Here is a 24501-nt window from a genome sequence, read left to right on the forward strand (position 1 = left end):
AGCAGCGTGCTCTGCCACTCTCAGGTTCTACTCCAGCTCCTGGTCTCCTGCCCTTGTGATTTTTTGAGTGCAGTCACAGTCTTGCTTTCCGTCTCCAACCCCAGTCTCAGTCTTCCAGGCTGATGCCTTCCTCTCCTTCCCTCAGAGACTGTGATTTTTTATTTTTTTTGGAGCATGAGAACATGGCCAAACATAAGGAAGTTTGAATGAAGACAAAAAAAAAAAAGTACAGACCTAGTCAAAAACAAGTGTTAAATTGTTGGTTTGAAGAGATGTGTGATGAAATAATTGTAAATAATATCTCCAGATAAAATTATATATTTTTGAAAGCATTGTTCTTAGAAATAGCTTAGGGATTTTTTTCCTGAATTAAGAAGGAAATTGGCCTAAATCAAGTAACCTGCAAATAAAAATTCAAACCAAACATTTAACGTTTGTTAAAATTATAAGGAAAGCAACACAATGTATAATATTTGGACATGTTGGAAATTTTAGTAATATGTGATATTGCTGTATTCACCTCATCCTGAATTAATAAGATGTATGAAATTACTCTAATATGATACTTTTACATATATTCAGTTTATACTTATGTATATTTTATTTGAATGAAGTAGACTACCAAAAATATTACATGTTGGTATATTGATTTAGTATACAGTGAAATTTAACTTAATCAAAGTAGGTAAAAAGAGGAATATTTGGCATTCTCATTCAAACATTTCCTTCCCTCCCTGTTATTTTCCTTTTACAACAGTTCCAGAAGCACCAGAAGACCTTACAGTAGTTTCTTATGCCACAAATGTATCAGTTGAATGGAAGCAACCTAGTGACATTTCAAAGGGTCCTATAGCTGGCTATTTGGTGACATGCAATAGCACAGATGAACGTAAGTATATGCCCCTTTCAATATTGAATAATTCAGTTCATGTTTTAATACTTACAGAGCACCAAGCATGATGCACTGTCAAACCATATTGGAATATCTTCAAACTGTGCATAAAATAGACTTGAGGTTTTTTGGTCGTGTTTTTTTTTGTTTTGGTTTTTTTTTTTTCCTATAAGTCTCTGAGTTTCTTCCCTTGAGGTTGTTTCAGTTGAACCATGTGATTATTCAGTTTACCATTTTAGTACACAACTCTGACACTTTTCAGTTCTCATGCTTCTTGTATCGATTTATGACAAGATCGTCAGTCGCCTGGTCAGTTCATAGCATGGTGCTCTCTGTCTCAGAAAATGCTGCTGTAGCTGGTTAATATATTCTCTGAGAAGACAGGGACCTGGCTTCTGAGTAACAGCAATGCATGTGAAAGTCAGGGGTCATAAGTATGTTAGTTACCATATACATGTATAGATAGGCAAAGCCAAGTGGTTGTCTTTTGCTAAATGGTAATTCTTTTCAGATGTGATGCTTTAGGCCACCTTACATTTAGATGGATAAGTCTGTACGCATTATACTGGGACTATGTTTTTCAGATGTTTTGAAAATGAAGAGCCTGATACATGATTTCAGGGAATATATGTCAGGTTTAAGCTAGTTCTGGGTTAATTTATTCTTCACATACTGCATGTTTTGTAAACCTTGGCCTGTCACAGGACAGGGGCTGTCATGCCCCTGTGCTCCCCGGATACAAATACTCTCTCACAGTCTCCATGCCCCGAATCTGACCACTACTCAAAAGGGTGGCAGCCCCACGCACCAGTTTCTGTGGGTGGTCTGGCTTGTTCAGTGCAGGAGACCGAGGTACTGTGCTGGGTGCAGGGAGGTCGCATCTGAAGCAGCCAGAAGGAAACATGGAGGGGCTGTTGCTCCTCAGTTCCCCAAGCCACCAACACCGCAGCTGCAATGTGGGTAATAGCTTCATGCATGTTGCTTCTCATGCAATTCTTTGCTGTCCTGCTTGCCGATCCTGAAAGCACACAACTTCCCTCGCATCATACCAGAACAGACTTGCCCAGTGCACAGAGTGACTTCTGACATCTGTCTACTAAGCCCTTCCCAAGCTGAACACAGAAGAAAGCATCAGCTTCTCTTTATCAATGCACTTTATATTAGGTTTTGATTACACCCATTTAAATGACATACAAAACCAGCGCGAGAACAAAACAGAACAAACACACAACTTCCTACCTTTTTGACTGGGGAATGTATTTCTTCCTTTTCCTGAGCCTTCACTTAACATTACTATTCAATGCAAAGTGACTAATTACAAGGTAATTAAAATAGAAATATACCTGACAGTGGTTTCAGGTAGCTCTCATGAAGTCTTAGAGTTTCTGTGGCCTAATATAAATTTAATTAATTTACTTAATTTCTTTTTTATTTTTGTTAAGAAAATGTCAAGGTGACTAACCATGTTTGCCAGAATTTAGTACCTTATATGAAAGGTTCTGTATCTGTGACTCCATATACAAACAGCAGACATAATACTACTAAACAAATTATGGGAAAAACCGGAACATATGACTTTAAAACAAAATCAGCAGGTAAGTCTCTTGTTTGCTAACTGTTATGAACAAGGGTGATACTAGCACAGGGAATACGTACTTTCTTATTGTACTTCATTATATTTTATATATGTTATTATTATTAACTAAGAAACTGATCAACACTAAAATAATTTTATTGACATTCATAAAATTAGTGGTTTTTAATTTATGTTAATATATTTTTAATTAGGCATTTAGTATTAGAATTTTTCTTCTATATACTAGATTAAAAAAAGACAAACTTTTGCATTCATTTGATTTTTTTTATAAGATTCTAGAAAGATCTGTGTCCCAATCTAAAGAAAAGATTCAAATTAAACAAAAAGACAATGAAAACCATTTCTTTTTTCTTTGTGGCATGAATGCTACCCAGATGTGCATAATTCACCTTCTGTTCTAGAGTTGCGTGTTTGCTCAAAGCAGACCTGCATTCCCCTGGCTGCACCAATGCTGATGTCTATTACGGGTTTTGCTTTGGATGTACATATGTATATGTACATGTACATTTTTCCCCCGCTTTTAATCTTCAGTTATAGAGCTTTGTACTCTTCTAATTCTTCTTTGAGATAGAAAATAAACAAACAACCACCCTAAACCCCACATATATCTAATTTCTTCCAGTACTTTCAGCCCTAGTTCCACCACCTCTAGACTCAGCTAATATAGAGAAACAGCTATAGGGAAGCTATGATGGTTTATACCGGGTAAGATACTAGATTAATGTTTCCTTTAATTTCACTGAAGAAGCAAAAGATTTTTTTTTTTTAGTGAAAATGAAATACTATTTTTGTGCTAGTGATGTAATGATAATGTAAAGTGTTGGCTTTTTTTCCTCCCTACTCCCAGGAACGATTAAATATTTTTTTTGCTTTTTAGCACTCCTGAGAAGTATGTAGAAATGGATGTATTAATATAAGGACATTAGATCTGACTGTTGTTTTTATTAATTGTGTTTCTGTAGAGCTTTGGGAAATACAGGGACTTCTGGCAGACTATTGTTTTTAATCTGAATCCTATCCTTGTGTGGAATATATAGACCTTTTGTATCCAGTTTTATAGACAATTAATGAAAACATTTATCTTCCTATTACTCTGGTCATTGAGCTAACAAATTTTAGTTTATAGTTGAAAGAATGTACAGATCAAAATTATCAGCTATAGCCCCAAGGGGAAAAAAGATGATAAATTAATTGTTTGATAATGTAAACCATTTGATCTGAGACTTAACTGAAAGAGAAATTGAAAAATGTCTTTAATTTTAAGACAAACCTAATTTGAGCATGATCATGATTTTTCTCTCTGTGACAATCTAGTTAGAGCATATTATATTTGGGAGCCCTCACTTTCTGGGGCTCCACTCATATTTTAATAACTCAGGTGAAGATTACTGTCCAGGACAGTTTATTGGTCTGGAAAACATCCTCAGTTCCCTTAATTTTTTAGAAAATAACAAGTAGCTTGCCTTCATGAATTAATGGTATTTATTAAAACTTCTTCAACTGTTACAGCATTTGATAATATGATCAAGCAGATAGCGGAAGAGTTTTATGTCTTCTCGAACAAGAGATTATATCAATAGAGCACAACTCTTTGGAAGCAGAAAACCCCTACATTTTATGAAATATTGTTTAATCTTCCACAAACACATTTCCTCTAGAAATGTTCACTTTCTCCTTGTCACAGCTCTTTCAGTGGTCTGCTGAATAGGAATTTAACATCTGCCCTGTGAATAAAAATAAGCAGATACATCATAACCACACACTTAGCCAAGTAAAATATCCTGGCACTGCCACCTGGGGTGTTTGATCTGCTGATAAAGCCTCACATGTCTTAGCTCCGCATATCAAGAAAAAAGCAACTGCCTTTTACTTTTTTTCTTTTAATTATTATTTTAAACATGCTACCTTGCAAATAAAAGGTCTCTTGGTCTGTGTCCCTAATCTCAAACCCATTTGCTACAACATACAAAATCAGAGTTAGAAAACACAGATTAGACTTAACAGCTTCCTTATCATTAAAAAGTAAAAGATTTTGTGGGTTTTGGCGAGCTCTAAGATGATGTGACACTGTAAGGAAAAGAGGATTCTATTCCAAATATTAAAATATACTAGTAACTCCTGGTAGGAAATTTCATTTGCAGAAGTTTTAAAACATACCCTCACACAGAAAGCTGTTTGTTCCCCTGTCTTGTCTGTTGTCCCAGCCTTTTCAGTTCTGCTTCACGTTTTTTCAGTTCAGATAAATCTATGGTTAACTAAAAATTGATTTTATTTATCTTACTAAATTGGAACCAAAACTTTTAAGGAAGAAAATGTATGAAATTATTAAGAGAGAAGGTAACAAATGTACATGAAGACATACAACTGTTGAAATGTTTGGATTGAAATGATGAGAATAGAATGAGTAACAAACACTTCTTTTGTGAATAGAACCACAGCCAGTGATTGATGTTAATGCAACATTGACAGCTGATAATGCTGTCCAAATTAAGTGCAAAAGTCAACAAGTGTATGGAGCAAAAAGAGTATTTGAATTGACTTGGGAAAATGATGGAAAAAAAGACTCCAATGACAGTTCTTGTGATTTTAAAAGAGAAAATCTCTTGTACTTGACAAACTATACATTTACGGTAAGTAGACTTCTTAAATTAAATGTATGTAATATTGCTGTATTTTCATTTTTTAAGGACATTACACTTGATTTTAGGAAAAAAACACAAATATGGGGGCAGAGGAGTTGATCTATAGGCCACAGATGTAAAGAAGTAGCTATTACTTTGGAGATAAAATGCATATGTGCCTAGCTTATCAAAAAACCCTTTTGTGCTATTCCATATTTGTTCTGACAGCATGAAAAACACAAGCTAAATAGATTGCTTGTACTTGGGACAGAGAAATTTGGGGTTTCCATAAGTTTTCAAATAGTTTTTTTTAAGTATAACTGATACTTCAGTGTTTAAAACACATTTCATTTGATGAATGTGTGAGTGTCATTTCAATCACAAGATAAACGTGGGATTTAAGTCTTGAGGTAATTGCTGAGAAATAAATTATTCAGAATTTTTCACTGTGAACATTTTTGATGCTTCAGGGACTCGCTAGTGTGAAGCAGTTCAGATCCTGTTGCGTGTCCTTGCATCAGCCTTTTATGAGCCAGTCATTGTTTCCATACAAAATGTATCATATTCTGTTTACAAGCTTCATTTTTCTGAAGGTTTCCTGCTGTTTACTCTTCTTTCAGGCATTTCACCCTTCTTGCATTTGTTGTTTGCAAAGCCAATGGTCTTGTGTGATCCCCTTACTGTGGCCAGTAGGAATATTTTTTTATATTTTGATAGCTCCTCTCAGTAAAGTTTAAAATAAAGTAATCAGTAGGAATGACAGTTTTATTACTTTTAGGAACTAGTTTAACTCATTTTCCACAATCTTCTCCGTGTCATCTTGAGGAAATGCAGTATCAGAGAACCTGAGTAGACTAGGTTTTGTTCCAAGGCTTTGTCAGTACTTTTCCAGCAGATTCTGCTCAGAAAACTGTATTTGGAAAATGGCAGTGAAGTCCTGTAGGAGCCAAAGATGCTTGCACTGCCCCCTTAGTAAGAGACCCCTGCACTCCTGTGAGCTTTTTGTACAGCACTCGCAGGGATCAGTTTGCCTTGCAGAAGAAATTGGCTTTTGCTTGGCTCTAAACCTGGTTCAGGTTATGGAAGGCTCAAGAAAAAACAAAACCAAAACAAACCAGATCACCTGCGAGAGCTGGCAGATGTCATGATTCCCTTCTATCTGCACACTGAACAGTGCAGGGAATAAGCAGGAGCTGGCCTAGAAAACTTGCTGCACCAGGTTTCTGACTTTTGCTATTTGAGAAGCTTCTTGCTTGTTTTCTCTGCCACCCCTGCCACTCCTCTGGGTGTTGCATCTTACCATGGCTTTCTTCCCAGGTGCAGAATTCAGAAGCCACCAACCCCCTGAACACATTGGCCTTTGAGAGCAGGGGGTGGGAGCTGGGGCACAGCCCTTGTGTCTTCAGGAGAGGTTTCTCTTAAGGGACTGGGTTGGCTCAGGAAGAGCTCAGCCTGCAGTCCGCAATGGGCCTCGAAGCTTCTCCTCTCCTTCAGATGATTTGCAGCAGGAGAATATTACTAATAAAATCACTATTATTCAGTCCTGTTAGTGTTCTCCACTGTTTAGTATTAAATCTAACTTTAATCATAAGATTAATTTTTCTTCAGAAGAAAAGTATGCAATATTTGACATACAAATTTCAAGGTGCCTATTAGATCTGATAGAAATTTCCATTAAGGTAATTTAAAAGACTGGGTAACTGTAAAATATATTATGAAATAAAAACACATCTAAACAAAGTTAGTATTTTAACACCAGTTTAAGTATTCAAAACTTAATGTTACAAGAAAGCAGCTTATTTAAAAGTTTATATGACTTACTTTCCATACAGACTTGTATTGAAAATATCCAATTCAGTTGACTGTTTGTATATATAAGCAAATAAAATAAGGACATTTTATTACATATTACATAACTGTTTCATATTTGAGAGATTCAATTTTGATTTGATGATAGACCTGATTTTTTTTTCCTCGATTTCCATCAATTTTGATTTTGTAAAATGTCTCCTATTTTGCTAACTTTTTTTCCAAGCATCTACATATTTTTGGGTCTAGATCGTGCTGTAAATTAGGTGGAAACCTGAGCTGCATTATGGCTGGCTGTACAAAGATTGATAGTAGATACTGCTGTCAATGAGGCTGATTCATTACAAACAGATGGATGTATTTTGAATATGCACTGTGCTTTGCTTTTAAAACATTTTATGCAGAAATTTTTACTTGTTGTATCTCAACATCTCTATTTTTCTCACCCACTGCATGCAGATCTTAGTGTATAATGGAGAATATAGAGGGCAGCCAGTAACGAAGAGTATTAGAACCAGATGTAAGTAAATATATACAGCATTTTTACGTTTAGATTTCAGCATAGTGTGGAGTAGTAGTGTAAATTGTGAATTTAATTACAAGTGCTTCTAATTAAAAATCCAAACTACCTAGTTTTATACTTCATAGTTGTTCTGCATTTGAAAAAAATAATGTCCTAATTCAGCACTAATGTAACAGATGATGTTTACAAGACATTGATGGTAATTCAGAATTATTACACGGCTGTGCTTTCTTCAGGAAACATTCAAATGCAACTAGAAATTAATTTCTCTAACTTGAACTATTCACTTTAGGATTACTTTCTTGTGTTCAGATCCTGTATTTCAGGAGTTGAACATGTGTAACTTGCCAAGGATTCCCAGCTCCCAGATCAGGAGCAGCTGGGAGCTCCACTGCTCAGGTGTACAGATCACACAGAGCAGTAGAGAACCATGCTAATGCTCAGCCAGTGGGTCAGCTGTGGCATTTTGACAGGTGGACATGAAGAGCTCCAGTTTTCTTAATGAAGAAATAAAACTTCCTTTTTTGTGAGCTTGGAAGTTTCTGGCACTTTGGAATAACAAATTTAAACTAAACACTTAAAAATAATTGAATTGTTTTGTTCTTTTAATTTTTTAAAAAATTAAATTTAAAAAAGGAAAATATAATTTTTAAATGTATTCTTTTTCTCTTGCTAGATAATTCTAAAGCACTGATAATATTCTTGGCATTCTTGATCGTTGTGACATCACTCGCTTTACTACTGGTTCTGTACAAAATCTATGATCTTCACAAAAAAAAGCTTAGGTAAGCTTCGTGTTTCTCTCCCTCTCTTACATGTAGGGGTAGGGGGAAGGCTTTCCGGTTTTCCACAAGATTTCCCAATGGGTGTTGCAAAAATGTTTCAAATTGGATGTTTCTTTAGTACTGGGAAAAGACATCCTTTTAACTTTTAATCCTTTAAAAAGAAACTCAACTTTTGGTGTTTTTTCTGGCAATGCAAATACAACAAAATAGTTTTAAAATGTCTCTGCTACACCCTTTCTCGGGGCGCAGAAGAACTGATGTGCTAGAACAAAATGTTTGTCACTTGTTTTGTGAAAAAAATATTCACAAATATCTGGAAATCCTTACCTTTGTGATTTAAGTTAAGAATAATGACAATAATACACACTTTATTGGAATTCTTTCAAATGTTTATTCACCAGAAACCATATCTCAGGAAGGGTTTGAGTATTGCAGTCATCTCTAGGTGACTTGGCAGCTTGGGAGGACGGCAGGTGGTCACTGCCTTCCCTGAGGGCTGTGCCGGAGCCCTGGAACTCTGGGAACCGCTGCTGGGGGCAGTTTCAGGGGGCGTTTGCTGCTGTTGGAGGTGGAGGAGTTGGGGCAGTTTCTTCAGAAACTTCTCAGCACTTTGGCAACAGGAGAACTTGGGGATTCATCTCTTCCAGCTTCTTCCAAAGCACCTCTGCATGAGGCCTATAAGGCCTATAGCGCTGTTGTTTCAGAGAGCTTGTAACACAGTCTGCTGGTTATGAACAGTTTTGGTGTTCACATACAAAACTGCTTATATTTAACTCATTGTCACATATATGTCTTACTAGTCAGAGCTTTTACAGATCCTTATGCTTCTTGCAGCAATTCTTCTGAAGGTGTTAACCTTGTTACTGGTGAGTATCTCTATATATTTGGCTAGTGGAAATAAAATTAGCCATGTCTTGCTGCCACCTTTGAATTGTTTACATTCTAGGTTGTATAGATAGATTACATGATAAAGCCTCATTTGGAGAAAAAGAATGCTTTGGTAAATACACAGCAGAGGTATTTAAATTTAAATGCACTGGAAGTTTACGAGTGTTTGAAAACCCCTTATTTGTTATTTAATTACAAACCCAGTTTTGTTACCCCAGACAATGGCTGTTATATGTTTAACCCTGAGAGTAAGTCCAGAATCAAATACAGCTTCAACCAGAATTTCCCTTTCCAATGCACCTTTTTCAAAGCAAGAATTTAAACATAAGCTAGTTGGGCTTTACTGCGAAATTTTGAAGGCTGCCAAATCCCAAAGACTGAAATTGAACATTATGTGCAACTTTTTGCACAGGATTTCAAAGCCTATGAAGAAAGGCAGAATCAATCAATACCAGAAATCTTCAAGAAAAAATAATTTGTGACATTCAAGCCCACAGAAATTAACTACATTGAATGGGAAGTAATACTATGTTGATGTTCAAATCCATTTGCTTAGACACACAGTTGTTAAAAAAAATGTATCTTTTCAATGTAAATGAAAAAAGAGTAAATGTGTAGTTAAGAATTTTAAAACTTGTTCAGTCATTAAAGTTTATTGCAACTCAGATAATAAGTTGGAGAAAATCTGGAAAAGTAGGCGATGGATGTTGTTATATTTGTAAGTTGTTTGCACAATAGTCCATTTTAGCACTGATGATAAATGATTAGAATGAAGTAAAGGGTAAGACCACATAACGATTGTGGATGTTGGGGCTGTTGCCGTGACCTGAACATGAGAATCAGCACTTTGTACAAAAGAACTGAAGAACTGTCAACGCAGCGTCCCTGCATGTGGTCTCCTCCAGAGGTGTCTCCAGTCAGGCAGCAGAGCTCAACAAGCTCTGCTGTTCCCAGCACCTGTTTGCTCACAGCTGGCTGGAACACCACCATATTTTTGGAAAAATATTTAAAATAAAGAGGTTTGTCCTTTTGATAATTTATCTGACATTTCAAGAATCATGTTTACTGAAAAGTAATTAACATTTGCAAAGTCTTTGTTACTAAATGTTCAACATATTTACACAGTTAAAGATGATGACAGGCAACTTCTGAACATAGAGCCAATACCTTCGGAGCAATTGCTGGACACGTACAAGAGGAAGATTGCTGATGAAGGAAGACTTTTCTTGGATGAATTTCAGGTTTGTCATTGGCTCAAAATATACCAAAGGTTTGTAGCCAGGTGGTTGGAAGAATTCTGTTCAAGAGCACGCACTGGTTATATAGATAAATAAATAAATAAAATAAGCTAGACAATTGAGTGAATTCTCATCCAATATCAAATAGGCTTCAGTTAATTTTGCTACCAAGGTCTCTTCATTATAAGATGATGGTACTTTTTTTTTTTTTTTTTTTTTTTTTCTGAAGGTGTTTTTCAGGAAAAAAGTATTAAATACACGGTGTAAACACTTCTCATTCTGAAGTAGCTTTTAATGCATATTAATACTCTCTCTTACTTCATAGCCATGGGGATATAAATAATATATAATTGTGGAGATATATATTATTTACACTGAGGGAAAATAAATTTGTTTATTTTAGAGATAAGAAATACATGAAGTAGTATCTTATGAAACAGAATGTTATCTTCCAGACTTAGTACCAAATTTTTTCCATAAGCATTTGACTGAAAGCAGAAACTATTTTAAATATATGCTTACCTAATAAAAGAAACATTGTATTTTACAGAGTATCCCTAGAGTTTTCACTAAATTTTCAATAAAGGAGGCCAAAAAAAGCCATAATCAGAATAAAAACCGTTACATTGATATCCTTCCATGTGAGTATTTGTTACAATTTATGCATGTTATAGAAATATTTGTTTTCTCAGTGCCCTAATATAATTATTTTGTTTTAAATGATTTAAACAGATGATCATAACCGTGTTGAGCTCTCAGAGATCGCAGGAGACCTAGGATCAGACTATATCAATGCAAGTTATATTGATGTGAGTGACTTCTACTTAAAAAAAGTCTTAAGCACTATTGAAGAAATTCTGTAGTCTGTATATTTCATGCATCAAACACCTTTAAGGATTTAAGTTCTTTCCATCTTCGTAGTGTATTCGGTATTATTGGACTGTTGCATATTGAACTTATTTTTAAAGTTGCAAATCTTTTAAATTGTTCATGCTTCATCCTTTCTCAAAGTTGATTATCATTGTACCTTTTGTAGGGCTTCAAAGAACCAAGAAAATACATTGCTGCACAAGGTAATTTTTAACCTTAAAAGAATATGCTTCCTTTGTTCACCCATTTTTGTTAGAGAGTAATAAAAAAAGTATTAGTAAATTTCAATAAAAATTGAAAATCTGACATTTTGGACTTCAATATGAAAAAGTTGCTAATGAGTTTATGCTTAGGGAGTTTTGTGAAGATGAACAAGTTGTTCTTTAAAGGCAGATTTCTCATGATGTGTAATTTTACATCAAAAGTTTTCAGATTCCATAGCTATGCACTAAAGAAATACACAAGACTTTTAAAATGTTATAACCTAATGGCAGCAGTCACAATGATATCAAGCGTTACTTGCATGATGTCTGGTTAACTCTTCAGACTGCATGGCTAAGCATGTCAGTAAGGCGCGTGTTTTTAATGTAGCTGTACTCTTTGAATAACTCCCTTAAAATACCTCCTGCTAGGCCCCAAGGATGAAACCACAGATGATTTCTGGAGAATGATCTGGGAACAGAAGGCAACAATTATTGTCATGGTGACTCGCTGTGAGGAAGGAAAGAGGGTGAGAAATGTCCGTCCTTCCACCCATCCATCTTTTCATCCTCCTTTTGTCTGAAAACAGAATGGGTTGCTGTGCTGTGGTGAATTACATTTTGTTCTTAGTACTTTGTTTTCATTCTTTGGTGTTCTCTTACTGTGACAGAACCTATGTTGGAAAACATGCCAAAACAGTGTTGCCTTGTGGAATTACCAGTCTTATCAGATAAAGTCACTTTAGTCACAGCTGTAAGTAGCAGAGGGTGAGCTTCCAGCTAATAAATCCAGAAAAGGGCTCAAGGTAGAAATCTAGCTCCTCTCAGATCTGGCTTAAAAGGTATGGTTTGTATTTTTCTCCTGTCTATTATCTTCTGATATTCTGGCAATGCCCTCAGTAAATGCTAGACAGAATATTTTTTCCTTTAACTGGGAAGTTGGATGCTTCTGGCTTGCCTTTGTTTTTTATCCAGGTACAGCAGGGAGAAGGGGCACTGCTGTTTTAACTGTTTTTAGAGATAAAAAGGTTGGCAGCATGCAGATTTACAGCATTCCCAAGTTGATGTTACAAGCAGGCAGGAGCAACATTCCTCACTGAAGACTGAAAAAGAAGCTGTAGAAGTAGCTGCAAACTTTTCTACAGCCTTCAGGTTACACCAACAGTAGTTCTTCACTTCTTCAACTAGTGTACAGGATTTTTTCCTCATTTTATGTTCCAAGTTAAATTCCATGGGCATATGCTTCAGGTCAGAGACCTGAATTGTTGGATATTTGGAATTATTTAGCACTGACATCCTAAGCAGTGACGCCTTTCCAGGAGAGGACAAGACCTGTGAGAAGCTGGAAAAGCTATACTGAGTTGCCATCTATTTTAAATTAGACTTTCTTCCAGCTCTCAGTTCTCTGCGACTTTGTTGTCATGCTGCTCACCTAACTTCATATCTTCATAGAACAAATGTGCCCAGTACTGGCCGTCAATGGAGAATGGCTCTGCAACATATGGGGACATCATTGTGAAGATCAATGAAAGTAAAACGTGTCCAGACTATGTCATTCAGAAACTACACATCACAAATGTAAGTTGATTCAGAAGTGTAAGACTGACTAGGACTTGAGTGTCTCCTTGAAGTCTGTACATATTGTTGAGAGTCAGCTATCAATAGAAGGTGATTTGCTGTCTTTCCCTAAGCAACATATAGTGAAAGAGAAAACTTCTTAGATGTAGATGCCATTCCTTACAAGAAATATGAGTTACAAATATATTTCCCAACTTAAAAATGTATTTTCCGTAGTACTCTGAAATTGGCATTTAGGAAGAAACTGTTAATATGCTGTTAATTATAGAAAACTTAATACATTGTGGTTTCCTTACATATTTAGCTTGTTCTACATGTAGAATCATTAAGGCTGATTAATTGCTTTCTTCTATACCTCTGAAATCACATTGGTGGTTCTGTGCTTAATTGAGATCAAAATTTGTCATTTAAGGCTAAATGCTTCTCTCCAGGTCCTTTGCAAAAATATTTCAGTGAAGGTAAATGAAGCACAAGTCATCGATAAAAGCATTAAGACTCAAAGAATAAATTTGCTGACAGATCTTCAGCAAAATAGTCAAGCAATAGACTCCACCCATCTTTATCCATGATTACAATTGGAAATTCCTATTCTGCGGTCTCATGTGGTCTGATTAAAAGAAAGTTGCAACTTAGTGTGAAGACAGTGAGAATATCAGGATGTTAAGAAGTAATTATTAACCAAGACATTGCTCTGTGACTAGAGCAATCTAACATTAGAAATGAGAGTTTGCTGCAGGTTGAGGACTGATACTTTTAGAGCTGTCTTCTCTCTGTTCGGCTGACATCATGTTAATACAGATAAAACTGGTATTGGTTGTGGAATTGAAGAGTGGTCCCTGGTGAGAAAGTGCAGACTTCTGCAGTTCTGGTGGCATAGTGATGTATAATTCCTGACTCAATGGCAAATACCTGTATGAATAATTGTGCCACAACTGGGTAATTCAACTTTGAGTCAGAATTTGGGGGTTAATTCCTGGAGAAGTACCCGTATAGCCATACTAAATCTTGGCAAGTAAATGAATGCCATTGAGATGTCTTTCTCCTTTTTTTTTTTCATAATCGTGGTTATCACATTGTGTGTTCTCTGTTTTACTCTAGCAGCAACACATGTAAATAAGACTCCAGACTTGACATAATTTAAGCTTTAATGAAGTGACTTAAGAGAGTCAGTCTAATTGAAAATCATAAGTTTTCTTGTATCTGCCTCTAAAAGGTAGAAGTGTGAGTTACAGTTTAAATTTCTTTAAAAAAAAAACAACCAACAACGACAAAAACACACACACAAAAAACAAACAAAAACCTAACCAACCAACCAAACAAACAACAAAAAAAACCCACCAAACCCCAACTGTTACACCCTCAACAGGCTGCTCCTGGGAGATGTAAGAGAATTACCAAGCTGTACCCCTTGAAGTAAGCAGAGATACACAGTGGCCAAGTTGTTTATGAATAGGGTGGGGGAAATATACTGTACTCTAGATCATAGGCTAACCTGAGAAAAAAGTCTTTATAGCAACACTTTAAACCTCCTGTTTGTCCTCTATTGAAATCATGTGTTCCAGATTCATACATATTTTTAAATGAAAATTGAATATGAAAAATGTTGTAACCTCAGAAACCATTGGGATTGCAACATTACAGCATACTGCTTGAAATTTCTGTTTCAACATTTGAGAACTGTTGCCCTTATTTTTCTCCTTCTTTGTATATCTACACTTGATTTTGGCTTTGTATGTATATAAAACCCCACCCTCCACTTTGTCTAGGGAAGAGAAAGGACAGCTGGAAGAGATGTCACTCATATTCAATTCACAAGCTGGCCAGACCATGGAGTTCCTGAGGATCCACATCTCCTTCTCAAACTCCGACGCAGAGTTAATGCTCTCAGTAACTTTTTTAGTGGCCCGATAGTCGTTCATTGCAGGTAAATATATATTATTTTTTAAAAATTATGTTAATGTTAAATGAACATGAAGTGAAGCTATTCTGAAAAGGAGCTGGCAAAAGTATTTGACTGGTCCCAAATTTTGTGAGTTGATCACTTGAGAGTGAGGCAGCCAAAGGTGCATTAAAAAGGCCTGTTTTCTTCAGGTCAATAAAATCTGAGGTTATGTAGACTTTTGGACCTTTGGAAAGCAGCCAGATAAACTTCCGACTGTCCTGTTACACATTTTCACTTTCACTCTCCCACTGACTATTCTCCTCCAGTGTGGGACTGGGAGGTTCTGCTCCTTAATCAAATCCCTTTGTGCTTTGCAGTGCCGGTGTTGGGCGCACCGGGACGTACATTGGAATTGATGCCATGCTGGAGGGGCTGGATGCAGAAGGCAGAGTGGATGTTTATGGCTACGTTGTGAAGCTGCGTCGGCAGCGGTGCCTCATGGTTCAAGTAGAGGTATTTCACCAAAACTCTGCTCGCTTAGGGCTCTTCTTTGCTAGGGCTTCATCAGCATTTCTCAGAAGAGCGCTGCTTAGTCCTGGGTACTGCTACAGTTCAGCTGAAGTTGTTCATACAAAATGTAACTCTGAAAAACACAGAGAGAAAAACTTCAACACAGTTTTTCAGTTTTGGTAACTTTTTAACTTTTTAAGTTTAGGCTTTTAAAAAAGGAAGCCAAGAACATATTAGATTTTATAATCCAGCTTCTGGCATACAATTCACAAATGCAAAATTGTGCTTGCATAGCCAAACTCCATTTTCAAATTCTGAAAACTCTCTGTCTAGGTGGGATTTTCATTTGATTTGAGAGTACAGCAAAAGTTATGGACTGATGCAGTGCATGTTCTTAACTTATTTAATAGTTTTGCAGATCTTTCAAATCTCAATTGTGTATTTATTGAATGACATTACATTTATTTGCAGAACACTTTTCATCCAACACACTAAACATGCCCCAAAATTTCTAGTTTGGAAGCCACTCTGATTTTTAATACTTTTATTTAATGATAATGGTTAATATTGTTAACACTGATAACATAATGGGAGTAATAGTTTCTTACAATGGTTTTAAAAAGTGATGATTTTTTTAACTTCTTTAATAACTTCATTTTTAAACCCTTCAAATGGGAAACACCAGTCACAGTACATCCTTATCCATCAAGCGCTAGTGGAATACAATCAGTATGGAGAAACAGAGGTCAGTCTCTCGGAACTGCATTCCTATCTTAACAATCTGAAAAGAAAAGATCCTCCGAGTGATCCTTCTCTGCTGGAGGCAGAGTTTCAGGTAAATCGGCGTTACGTTCTAGTGCCCTTACCTCTCACTTACATTAGAAAGTGCCTGATTTCTTGCACTATTGTTCATGCTATAGCAGACATTTTTAAAGTATAGTCCAGATGTGACCAAAGTTTAAAGAATTGAAATAAGAAGTGAGGCACTGGGAGATGAAGGCCAGGTGTGGGTGTCCAGAGGGGACAGTGATCCCAGGAACCGTTTTAATCAAACTTAACCCCAAACATCATCTTTCTTTAGAGATTACCTTCCTACAGGGGGTGGCGGACACAAAACACAGGGAATCGTGAAGAAAATAGAAGCAAAAATAGGAATGCTAATATAATTCCATGTAAGTGTTTTCCATGAACCTTCTCTTATTTTATCTGTTATCTTCTGTAAGAAAGTCTACTAAATTTTGAAAAGATGGCAGTAAATCACCTTACTGAGATATATTTGATTGGTTAATTTTCTCAACACTGTAATATTAGAAACTTCTGATAGTGTTTTAAAAAAGAAGACATGGAGTTTTAAAAACATGAATTATTGGGAGTGTTTATTTCAAATAAAGTGGTCTTTGTTCTGCAGTCTTTTGTGAAATGACTGGCCTTTTTCTGCCTGTTTTCTCCTCCGCACATGCGGGGAGAGCCGTGTTCTCATGCTGTACCTGAGCAGCAGTGTGGCATGACGGTGACATTTTGTCTCATGCAGATGACTTTAACCGAGTGCCCATCAGGCACGACGATGAATGCAGCAAGGAAGGTGAACATGATTCAGATGATTCCTCAGATGAGGACAGCGACTGTGAGGAATCAAGCAAATACATCAATGCTTCCTTCATAACTGTATGTATTTTGAGTATCCACTATAAGTATTTCACAAACTTTCAGATCAAACAATATTCTAGCTTGGGCCCTTATTCTCTTTTTGGCTTCAGAAATAGAACAGGATTTACCTGAATAAGAGAGAAACATCTGACAGTGGATTGGCAAGTCCATTTATAGTTTTCATCATCAAAATCTACATTTTGCTACAGCTATGAGTCTTTTTCCCTTACATAGTCTTGTGTGATGTCAGCTGGTGACAAGAAACACAGAAACAGTTTTTTCGTTTTGCTTGTGAGTGTCTGTGTTATGTTTAAAACCACTAGCTTTCAGACTGGCCTCATGATAACATATATTTCTATTAGTGGGCATCTGTCTGTGTACAAGTTGATCCATATTAATATTTTCCCTGTTAGTGAAATATGAGTATAGTTATTCACATATACAAAACCCTATAAGTTATCAATTTTTTAGTATCCTATATAGTCCCAAAAAGAAGGAGAGCAGTTATTGGTCATTAATGAAGTAACTGATTTTAATGGACTTACTAGCTAAATTGTATTTATCTGAATCCTTTAAAATACTGCACAGTTAGGATATATATTCAGAGTAAATTTATTTTTACTTTTGGTTAGGTCAGCGTGAACTGACTCGTGCACCAACTTTGTGTGGTATAAACTCATTTTTTTGTGATCAAATTAAAAAGCTGTTTAGAATTAAATGTTTCAGCCCTTAAAATTATGCTTTGCAGGAAATGGCAGGGAGGGATCTCAACCACTGCAGCATGAGGATACCTTGTTGTCAATCTGGTAGTGATAGTGTTTTTAGGAGGACTGAGTTTACTGTCATTTGGCACCTAGAATTCCTGTAAGATCATTGTCCACTGTGATAAGCATATTCTCCCTATAAATAAAAGGGTTCATTACTTTATTTCACTGGGTATTCTTTAAATGGCAATGAGTTCTGTTGCTTGACAGTCATAGTTCAAATGAATTAAAGAAAAAAATATTAAAAATTTCTTTTATAGGGTTACTGGGGTCCGAAAGCCATGATTGCAACACAGGGACCACTTCAGGAAACTATATGTGACTTCTGGCAAATGGTCTTCCAAAGAAAAGTCAAAGTCATTGTTATGCTGACAGAGCTGAAAGAAGGAGATCAGGTAAGGGCATCATCTTCTGACACTGACGCTGATACATTAAGGGTCCTCTACATGCGAAGAAAACACTGCACTGCACTCTCCATTCCCTTCCTCCAGTTAAGCGTGTTTCATGGGATGAGGAGTTTGGATTTTCAACATAATTTGTTGTATTATTTACTTAGTTTACTTTCTAATGAAGTTTTGAGGGGAAGAGTGTATGATGCTATATTTTGAAATATAACGACACTCCTACTTTAAAGTCAATACATTCTGTAAGTGCATGTGAAAGATAAAATGAAAGGAAGTTTGAATGGTAAGCACCGACTTGTACTTTTATCCATTTTAGGAACTCTGTGCACAGTACTGGGGAGAAGGAAAACAAACATATGATGGCATAGAAGTTCAAATGACAGATGTCAACTCTTGTCCTAGCTATACCATACGTGCATTTGATGTTACACATCTGAAGGTAAAAGTTTCTTTGCAGATTCCAAAAGGAAGATGTAAATTTATTTCCCTTTTATAAACTTAGTCTAAAGAAAGAAAAGGGACAGTTCCCACTGCACTTACCTCCTGCTCTACAAAATGGAAATACTTTTGTCTTCCAGATCAGCAGCCAATCATGATAAATGCTATAAATTATGTCAAATTTTCCATTTACTGAACTGTTGAGATGGTGGTATTGGAGTTTCAGGCGGTCAGCTGTCTTTCATACTTTAGGCAGAGTATGGATGTCTACCTACCTCATAGTCGTGAGGTAGAACTCACATCACCATGCAGTTGCTCAGGAATATAATTTTTCTTTTGGAAATCAGCGGCAATAGATACACTATGTGAATCTACCTGAACATTGACTACATCTCCACTGTTGTTTTTCAGACAAAAGAAACACAGAAGGTTTATCAGTATCAGTATCACAAATGGAATGGCTTGGATGTTCCAGAAAACCCCAAAGATTTAGTTGGCATGATTCTCAACCTTAAACAAAAAGTCCCAGCCAGAGCCATCACTGAGGACAACAGGAGTACCCGCGGTGTCCCGCTCGTCGTCCACTGCTGGTGGGTCTGAATTCAGCACATACCTTAGCCTAACTCTAAGTTCTGGATATACATAGCAACCACAATTCTGGGATGCCTTCCTTTTCCCACAAACCTTTCCATGTGTCTGGAGACTCAGCTCTCCCTAACGGATTCCTTAAATTGCTCAAATGTGACCTTTTTGATTGTAGTGTTGAAAAGTGAACATGCTTCAGCAAGTGTGAGCATGGAGTAGGTGGTCAGAGCTGGCTGCTCCTGCCTGGTACACATGTTTTGGGAAGAAATGCTTGGTTGGAGTGTTCTTGTAGCACACTACTAATGAGGATCTAGCAAAGCTTTTAGGTTAATCTCTCGCTCCAGTACATAAGCCCACTTTTTTTTAGGACCATTTCCAGGAATAGGCTTGCATACCACCTAAAGTGGAGGATAATCCTGCTAAACAATTGTTAAGACTGTAACTCTGAAGCTTTTCTCTTTCCCCTTAGGTAGCCATCTGAGATCTGGGTAGTCTCTAGATAAACTGTGTCTTGCGTGTACAGATATTCTTAATAGTAACAATTTCAGTCCAGTAAAAAATGTTTTGGAAATGTAATTCGTTATGTAGACTTTAAAATGTATCTAACATTTAATCAGAGGACTCACTGATTTTGTGTGTTAAATTTGAATGTACATTTTGTATCATCTTCTAGTGATGGATCACAGCAGACTGGTGTATTTTGTGCTTTAATGACCCTCTTGGAAAGTGCAGAAATAGAAGAAGTAATAGATGTTTTCCAGGTAGTAAAATCTCTTCGTCGCACCAGGCTGGGAATGGTCTCCACCTTTGTAAGTAAATCTTGTGAATTACCAGAAGAAATTATGAGATTACCTATGATGGTTACTAATATCCTCATAACCTTATGCATCATTCCTGCATACGGAACACTAATTCTAATCAGGATGTTCACAGCCGCTCACCACTCCTTGGGAAGTGGCCATCACTGATAAGAATGGAGGAGGCTGTGAGATGCCCAGAGCTGTAATTCTGCAATGCCTTTGTGGGAAGGTGCATATTAAAAAATTACAAGTGGCATGAATTGATGCCTCTGACATTGCTTCAGGGACATACGTGCACAGTGTCCCTTAACTTCTGCAGTTAGGAGGCTAACTCCCATTTCACAGCGTAGCAGCCACTCGTTTTGTTTGAATCACTCCCAGGAAACTGTGTCTCTGTGGCAAACACTGCATTTGCTAACAAACCAGAACTATGAGTCATCAGTATGCGGCAGGTTAATAGATCACTCTCGTAAACTCCTTACAACACGTGTTATTTACAACTTAGGTACTCTAAAAAGAGGTATTTTTGATACTTTGTGGATGACGAGGGTACTGAGTGACTCAACTTGGAACATTTGATGCAGGTAGTTACAGAGACATTACATGCACATGAAGTCAGAATAAACTGCAAAAGCAATGCTCTGTATGCCCATGGAACTGTGGAAGCTGTTTTATATGCTTAATATGCAGTCTTACATGTTCAACTATGTGTTATGTTTCTAAAATTCAAGAAAACAGAGAAAGAATGGGTTTGGTCTTGAGCTCTGAGCATTCCATTCATACTAACTTCTTCTCTTTATATTTAAGGAACATTACCAATTTCTGTATGACACCATTGCCAGTGCCTACCCTGCTCAGAATGGACAAATAAAGAAGAATAGCCAGCAGGAAGATAAAATTGAATTTTGCAATGAAGTAGAAAAAACAGATCAGGAAACTGATTTGATCACTATTGACGTTACTCCATCAACAGCGGCAGAAAATGAGCCTTCTGAAGTATGTGATGATTCTAATGCTGCAGATAGCACTAAGGGAACAGAAAGCTCTACAAATGGCCCCACAACTCCAGTTCTAACTTAGAGGCTATACTAAAAAGAAAAAAAAAAAGTGCTTTTTCATGTGCAAAAATCTTAATATAAGAAGTATAAGATTTGTTCCTCTTCACACCTTTTTTTAGAAAACATTTACTGTGGTACCAATTTTTCAAAGGTACAAATTTAAAGAAATACTTGAAACTTTTAGAGAGTGACAAAGAACTGTGAAAGTTGAATTTTTATGTAGATTTGCATTTAATACTTCTTCAGAAACCTTTTCACTATTTTTATATTTTTCCTTTTAAAAATATGTACAGTGTAATACTACGCTGGACAGTGGGAAGGAATTTTTTTTACTTCTATAACAAGGAGAAAAGCAACTCAGAACAACAAGGTTAGTGTGTTGCAAAAACAGGTCTCTCTTCAAAACTATTAGCATATAAATTAACCCAGTTGGTAGGTATATATGCCAGCATTTCAGGAGTGCTGACTAAGCACTGCTTTAATAATACTCCATGGAACTTGTGGGACTTTGCCAAAGAGTTTACCGTTTACATCATGGGGCAATTCCAAGGAATTCAGATTTACAAATAATCTGGATGTTCTCCTGTGTCAATGTGGAATAGAAATTTTTGCATTTTTCTAACATGCCTCAAGGTGTCCTTGTTGCTCCACATATATTAATCTGAGGTTTCAGTGTTCGACTCCAAGAAGAGTTTGGAGATTGGCGTTTGAATGATTGCAACGATTCTGATAAAAAACTCTTTCTGTTGACTCTTAGAGCTTACAATACTGTGCACTTGCACATCTGTTTCTTAGCTTACTGTTATTTAAAGGGATGGCTTCCATGAATGCGTCTGAACTGTTTTCAGAATTGGAAAATACTTAGATGCTTTTCCTCCAAACCTTGTAGATTTTAATTGGTACAGGATTGTTTTTTTTCATCATGAAGTTTTGTATCTTACAATTGCGCTATTTTTACCATTTCTTGCTGGATTTTAGCTCACTGTTTTTAGAAGAAAATAAAAAATAATTAGTAGTTAACAAAGTGGAAATTATTTTGTTCTGTTGGACTCTGCAAACCGAACATTTTCTTCTAAATGCACAGTCTTGTGTTATCCCATACATGGAAAAAATTTACAAATTTCAGTAGGAAAACACACCTTTTAATTTTTATAAAACTGTGCGTGAAGCCAGGTAAGTGTCATGATTCTCTCATTACAGAGGAAGGAAAACTCATTTTTCTTTTGCATGAAGTCATTGAAGGAACAGTCACTCAGCAGATTCAGTGCTCCTGAATCACTGCATATTCCTGATTTCTCTTTACAAAACATAATCAAAAATACTTGTAGACCATGTAAACAACATGTACAGTTGCACTTGGTTAAAAAATTAGTTTAATTTTGCTGTTAGTCTAGATCAAGTATTTCATTCACAGTTATCAGCTCAGACAAGTGCTTCCTGGCAGTCTTGCTTGAACACATGTCAGCAAACAGGGACCGAGGCAGTGGGATTCCCCTCGACTGGCAGCTCAGCTGCTTTTCCAACTGAAGTTCTGTGAGGTGATAAACTAACAAAGCTGAGGGAATAACCTGTGGAGGAAAAGCTCTTGAGGCTAAATGTGAAGGTAATCTAAAAAAACTGTATGCTCAAAACCTGTTGTCTGTTTTAGAGGAATATGTCGAAATAGCAAAGTTAACATATCCATGAAGATCAAAAGGTTAAAGAGCCTTAGACGCAGATTGACTTACTGGTGGTCATTGGATGACAGAGAGCAATTGATTTCTTCTTCTAAGATTTGGCCACTGTAAAGCCTCTCTACCTAGTTCAGGGAGTAAAATAAAGAGGTCAGTGCATCTGCCTATTGTAAGAATGTGGAGACAGAGACTAGTCACACTTTTATGAATAACTGAAAATATTGCCAACATTTTAATTTTGTGTAAATCTGAGGGCACTAATACTCTTCATTTCCTTGAAAAATGGTTCTCCAGCTTTTTAAGCTCCTGCAGCACCTGAGCTGTAAATACTGGAAGCTTGTGGTTTTTTTTTTTTTTTTGTTTTGTTTTGGTTTTTTTTTGTTTTGTTTTGTTTTTGGTTTTTTTGTTTGTTTGTGGTTTTTGTGGGTTTTTTTCGTGTTTTTTTTTTTAGGGTGGTTTGTTGTTGTTTGTTTTTTTTCTTAAAATGTTTTCTAGAATTATTTCAATGTTATTTTGAATGCATTTTTTTTTAAATGCATGCCAGGTTAACACTTGATTTGTGCATGTATTTGGAAAGAAAAGTCCTGAAACATGATAAATTTTGCATCATACATGTTTTCATTGTTAGCCTAATAAGATAAACAGAGCCTGACATTAAAACTGCCCTCATGTGCTTAGTGTAAACCACTTTTGTTCCTTACAGTCACAAGGGGATAAACTGAGCTCTTGGCTTTCAATTATTTTCAAATTAATTAACAATTTGCGCAATTAAATCTCATTAAATCCCAGTGTGACAATTGAGGGAGCCTGTTTTAACACAGCTTAGAAGTTCTGATTGCTTCTAGGAACTCTGTATGTATGTTTCAGGGATGTTTTTGGTCTTCTCTGTTGTCAGTTGAATTTCAAAACTCCACCAGGTGGTGACACTGAGCTTGTAGAAGTTCACTATGCTGGATGCTCCATAATCACTTGGCTTATTCCCTGTAGGCTTAATTTTATGTCTCCCAGGAACACAGCGAAACATAGGTAAGGCATGAAGCTCAAGCTAATAAACTCTGCTAGGAAAATACTCTGGCTTTGTTATGGCAGGAACAACGTTTTAGGAGGCTGGATGCCTGGCATGGCCTAAAACCTGAGAAGCAAACATGCAAAGTAAGATCCAAAACATTTATTTTCTCAAGTAGAGCTAAGCTGCCTCAAGCTAAGAGTTAGCTGGTTTTCAAAAGTGTTTTATAATCTGAATCCAGGATAAAAATAACTAAGCAACAGATCAGCTGCAAGAGGACTTTGGGTAGCAAACTGAGGTAATCAAGGGCTTATGTGACCAAAGGGGCTGGATTTCTCCCACAGTTTGCTGGGTAGAAGCTGATGGAAAAGTGAGTATGGAAAAGCAATAATGATGTGTCAGCAGAATCCAGTGTGGGAAGATGGGGAGAGGAAGGATCCCAGAGTCTCCACAAGATTCTGCTTGGTCAGGTAACTGCAGCGGAGAATGAACTGTGTATTGCTTTTGTTTGGACTTTTGTAAGTTTCTTGTGCTCTGCAATGAAGAAGGTCCCCACCTGCCCCTGCCCCACTTCCCACTGCCACCGTTGGGACATTGCTTGGAGGGAACATCTGCCAGAGGAGTGCAGAAAATGGCGGGTTTCCAGCTTTGCTGTGAAACTGGGAACCTTTGGTAAATCTTGTATGAGAGGCACAAGCAGAGCTGGATAGCGAGTCTGTGACACATGGCAGTG

At 36.7% G+C, this 24501-nt stretch overlaps 1 protein-coding gene across 17 annotated transcripts in view; it reads left to right on the top strand.

The window, feature by feature from the left end:
* Positions 1 to 22098, top strand: part of PTPRC (protein tyrosine phosphatase receptor type C) — a 63036-nt gene extending 40938 nt beyond the window's left edge. For all 17 annotated transcript variants that reach the window (XM_082052243.1, XM_082052233.1, XM_082052244.1 and 14 more), the window contains 22 exons: positions 758 to 889; positions 2335 to 2487; positions 4920 to 5119; positions 7379 to 7439; positions 8119 to 8227; positions 9062 to 9093; positions 10241 to 10356; positions 10904 to 10994; positions 11086 to 11162; positions 11390 to 11426; positions 11856 to 11953; positions 12876 to 13001; positions 14768 to 14925; positions 15261 to 15396; positions 16079 to 16228; positions 16475 to 16565; positions 16925 to 17058; positions 18065 to 18199; positions 18525 to 18647; positions 19058 to 19236; positions 19905 to 20040; positions 20839 to 22098. In XM_082052243.1, coding sequence (XP_081908369.1) covers positions 758 to 889; positions 2335 to 2487; positions 4920 to 5119; positions 7379 to 7439; positions 8119 to 8227; positions 9062 to 9093; positions 10241 to 10356; positions 10904 to 10994; positions 11086 to 11162; positions 11390 to 11426; positions 11856 to 11953; positions 12876 to 13001; positions 14768 to 14925; positions 15261 to 15396; positions 16079 to 16228; positions 16475 to 16565; positions 16925 to 17058; positions 18065 to 18199; positions 18525 to 18647; positions 19058 to 19236; positions 19905 to 20040; positions 20839 to 21111 — 2747 coding nt within the window. In that variant the 3' untranslated portion in view covers positions 21112 to 22098. The remainder of the gene's footprint in view (positions 1 to 757; positions 890 to 2334; positions 2488 to 4919; positions 5120 to 7378; positions 7440 to 8118; positions 8228 to 9061; positions 9094 to 10240; positions 10357 to 10903; positions 10995 to 11085; positions 11163 to 11389; positions 11427 to 11855; positions 11954 to 12875; positions 13002 to 14767; positions 14926 to 15260; positions 15397 to 16078; positions 16229 to 16474; positions 16566 to 16924; positions 17059 to 18064; positions 18200 to 18524; positions 18648 to 19057; positions 19237 to 19904; positions 20041 to 20838) is intronic.
* The last annotated feature ends 2403 nt before the right edge of the window (positions 22099 to 24501 follow it).

Source organism: Streptopelia decaocto (genome assembly GCF_964273445.1).
Source record: "Streptopelia decaocto genome assembly, chromosome: 5".
NCBI lineage: Eukaryota > Metazoa > Chordata > Aves > Columbiformes > Columbidae > Streptopelia > Streptopelia decaocto.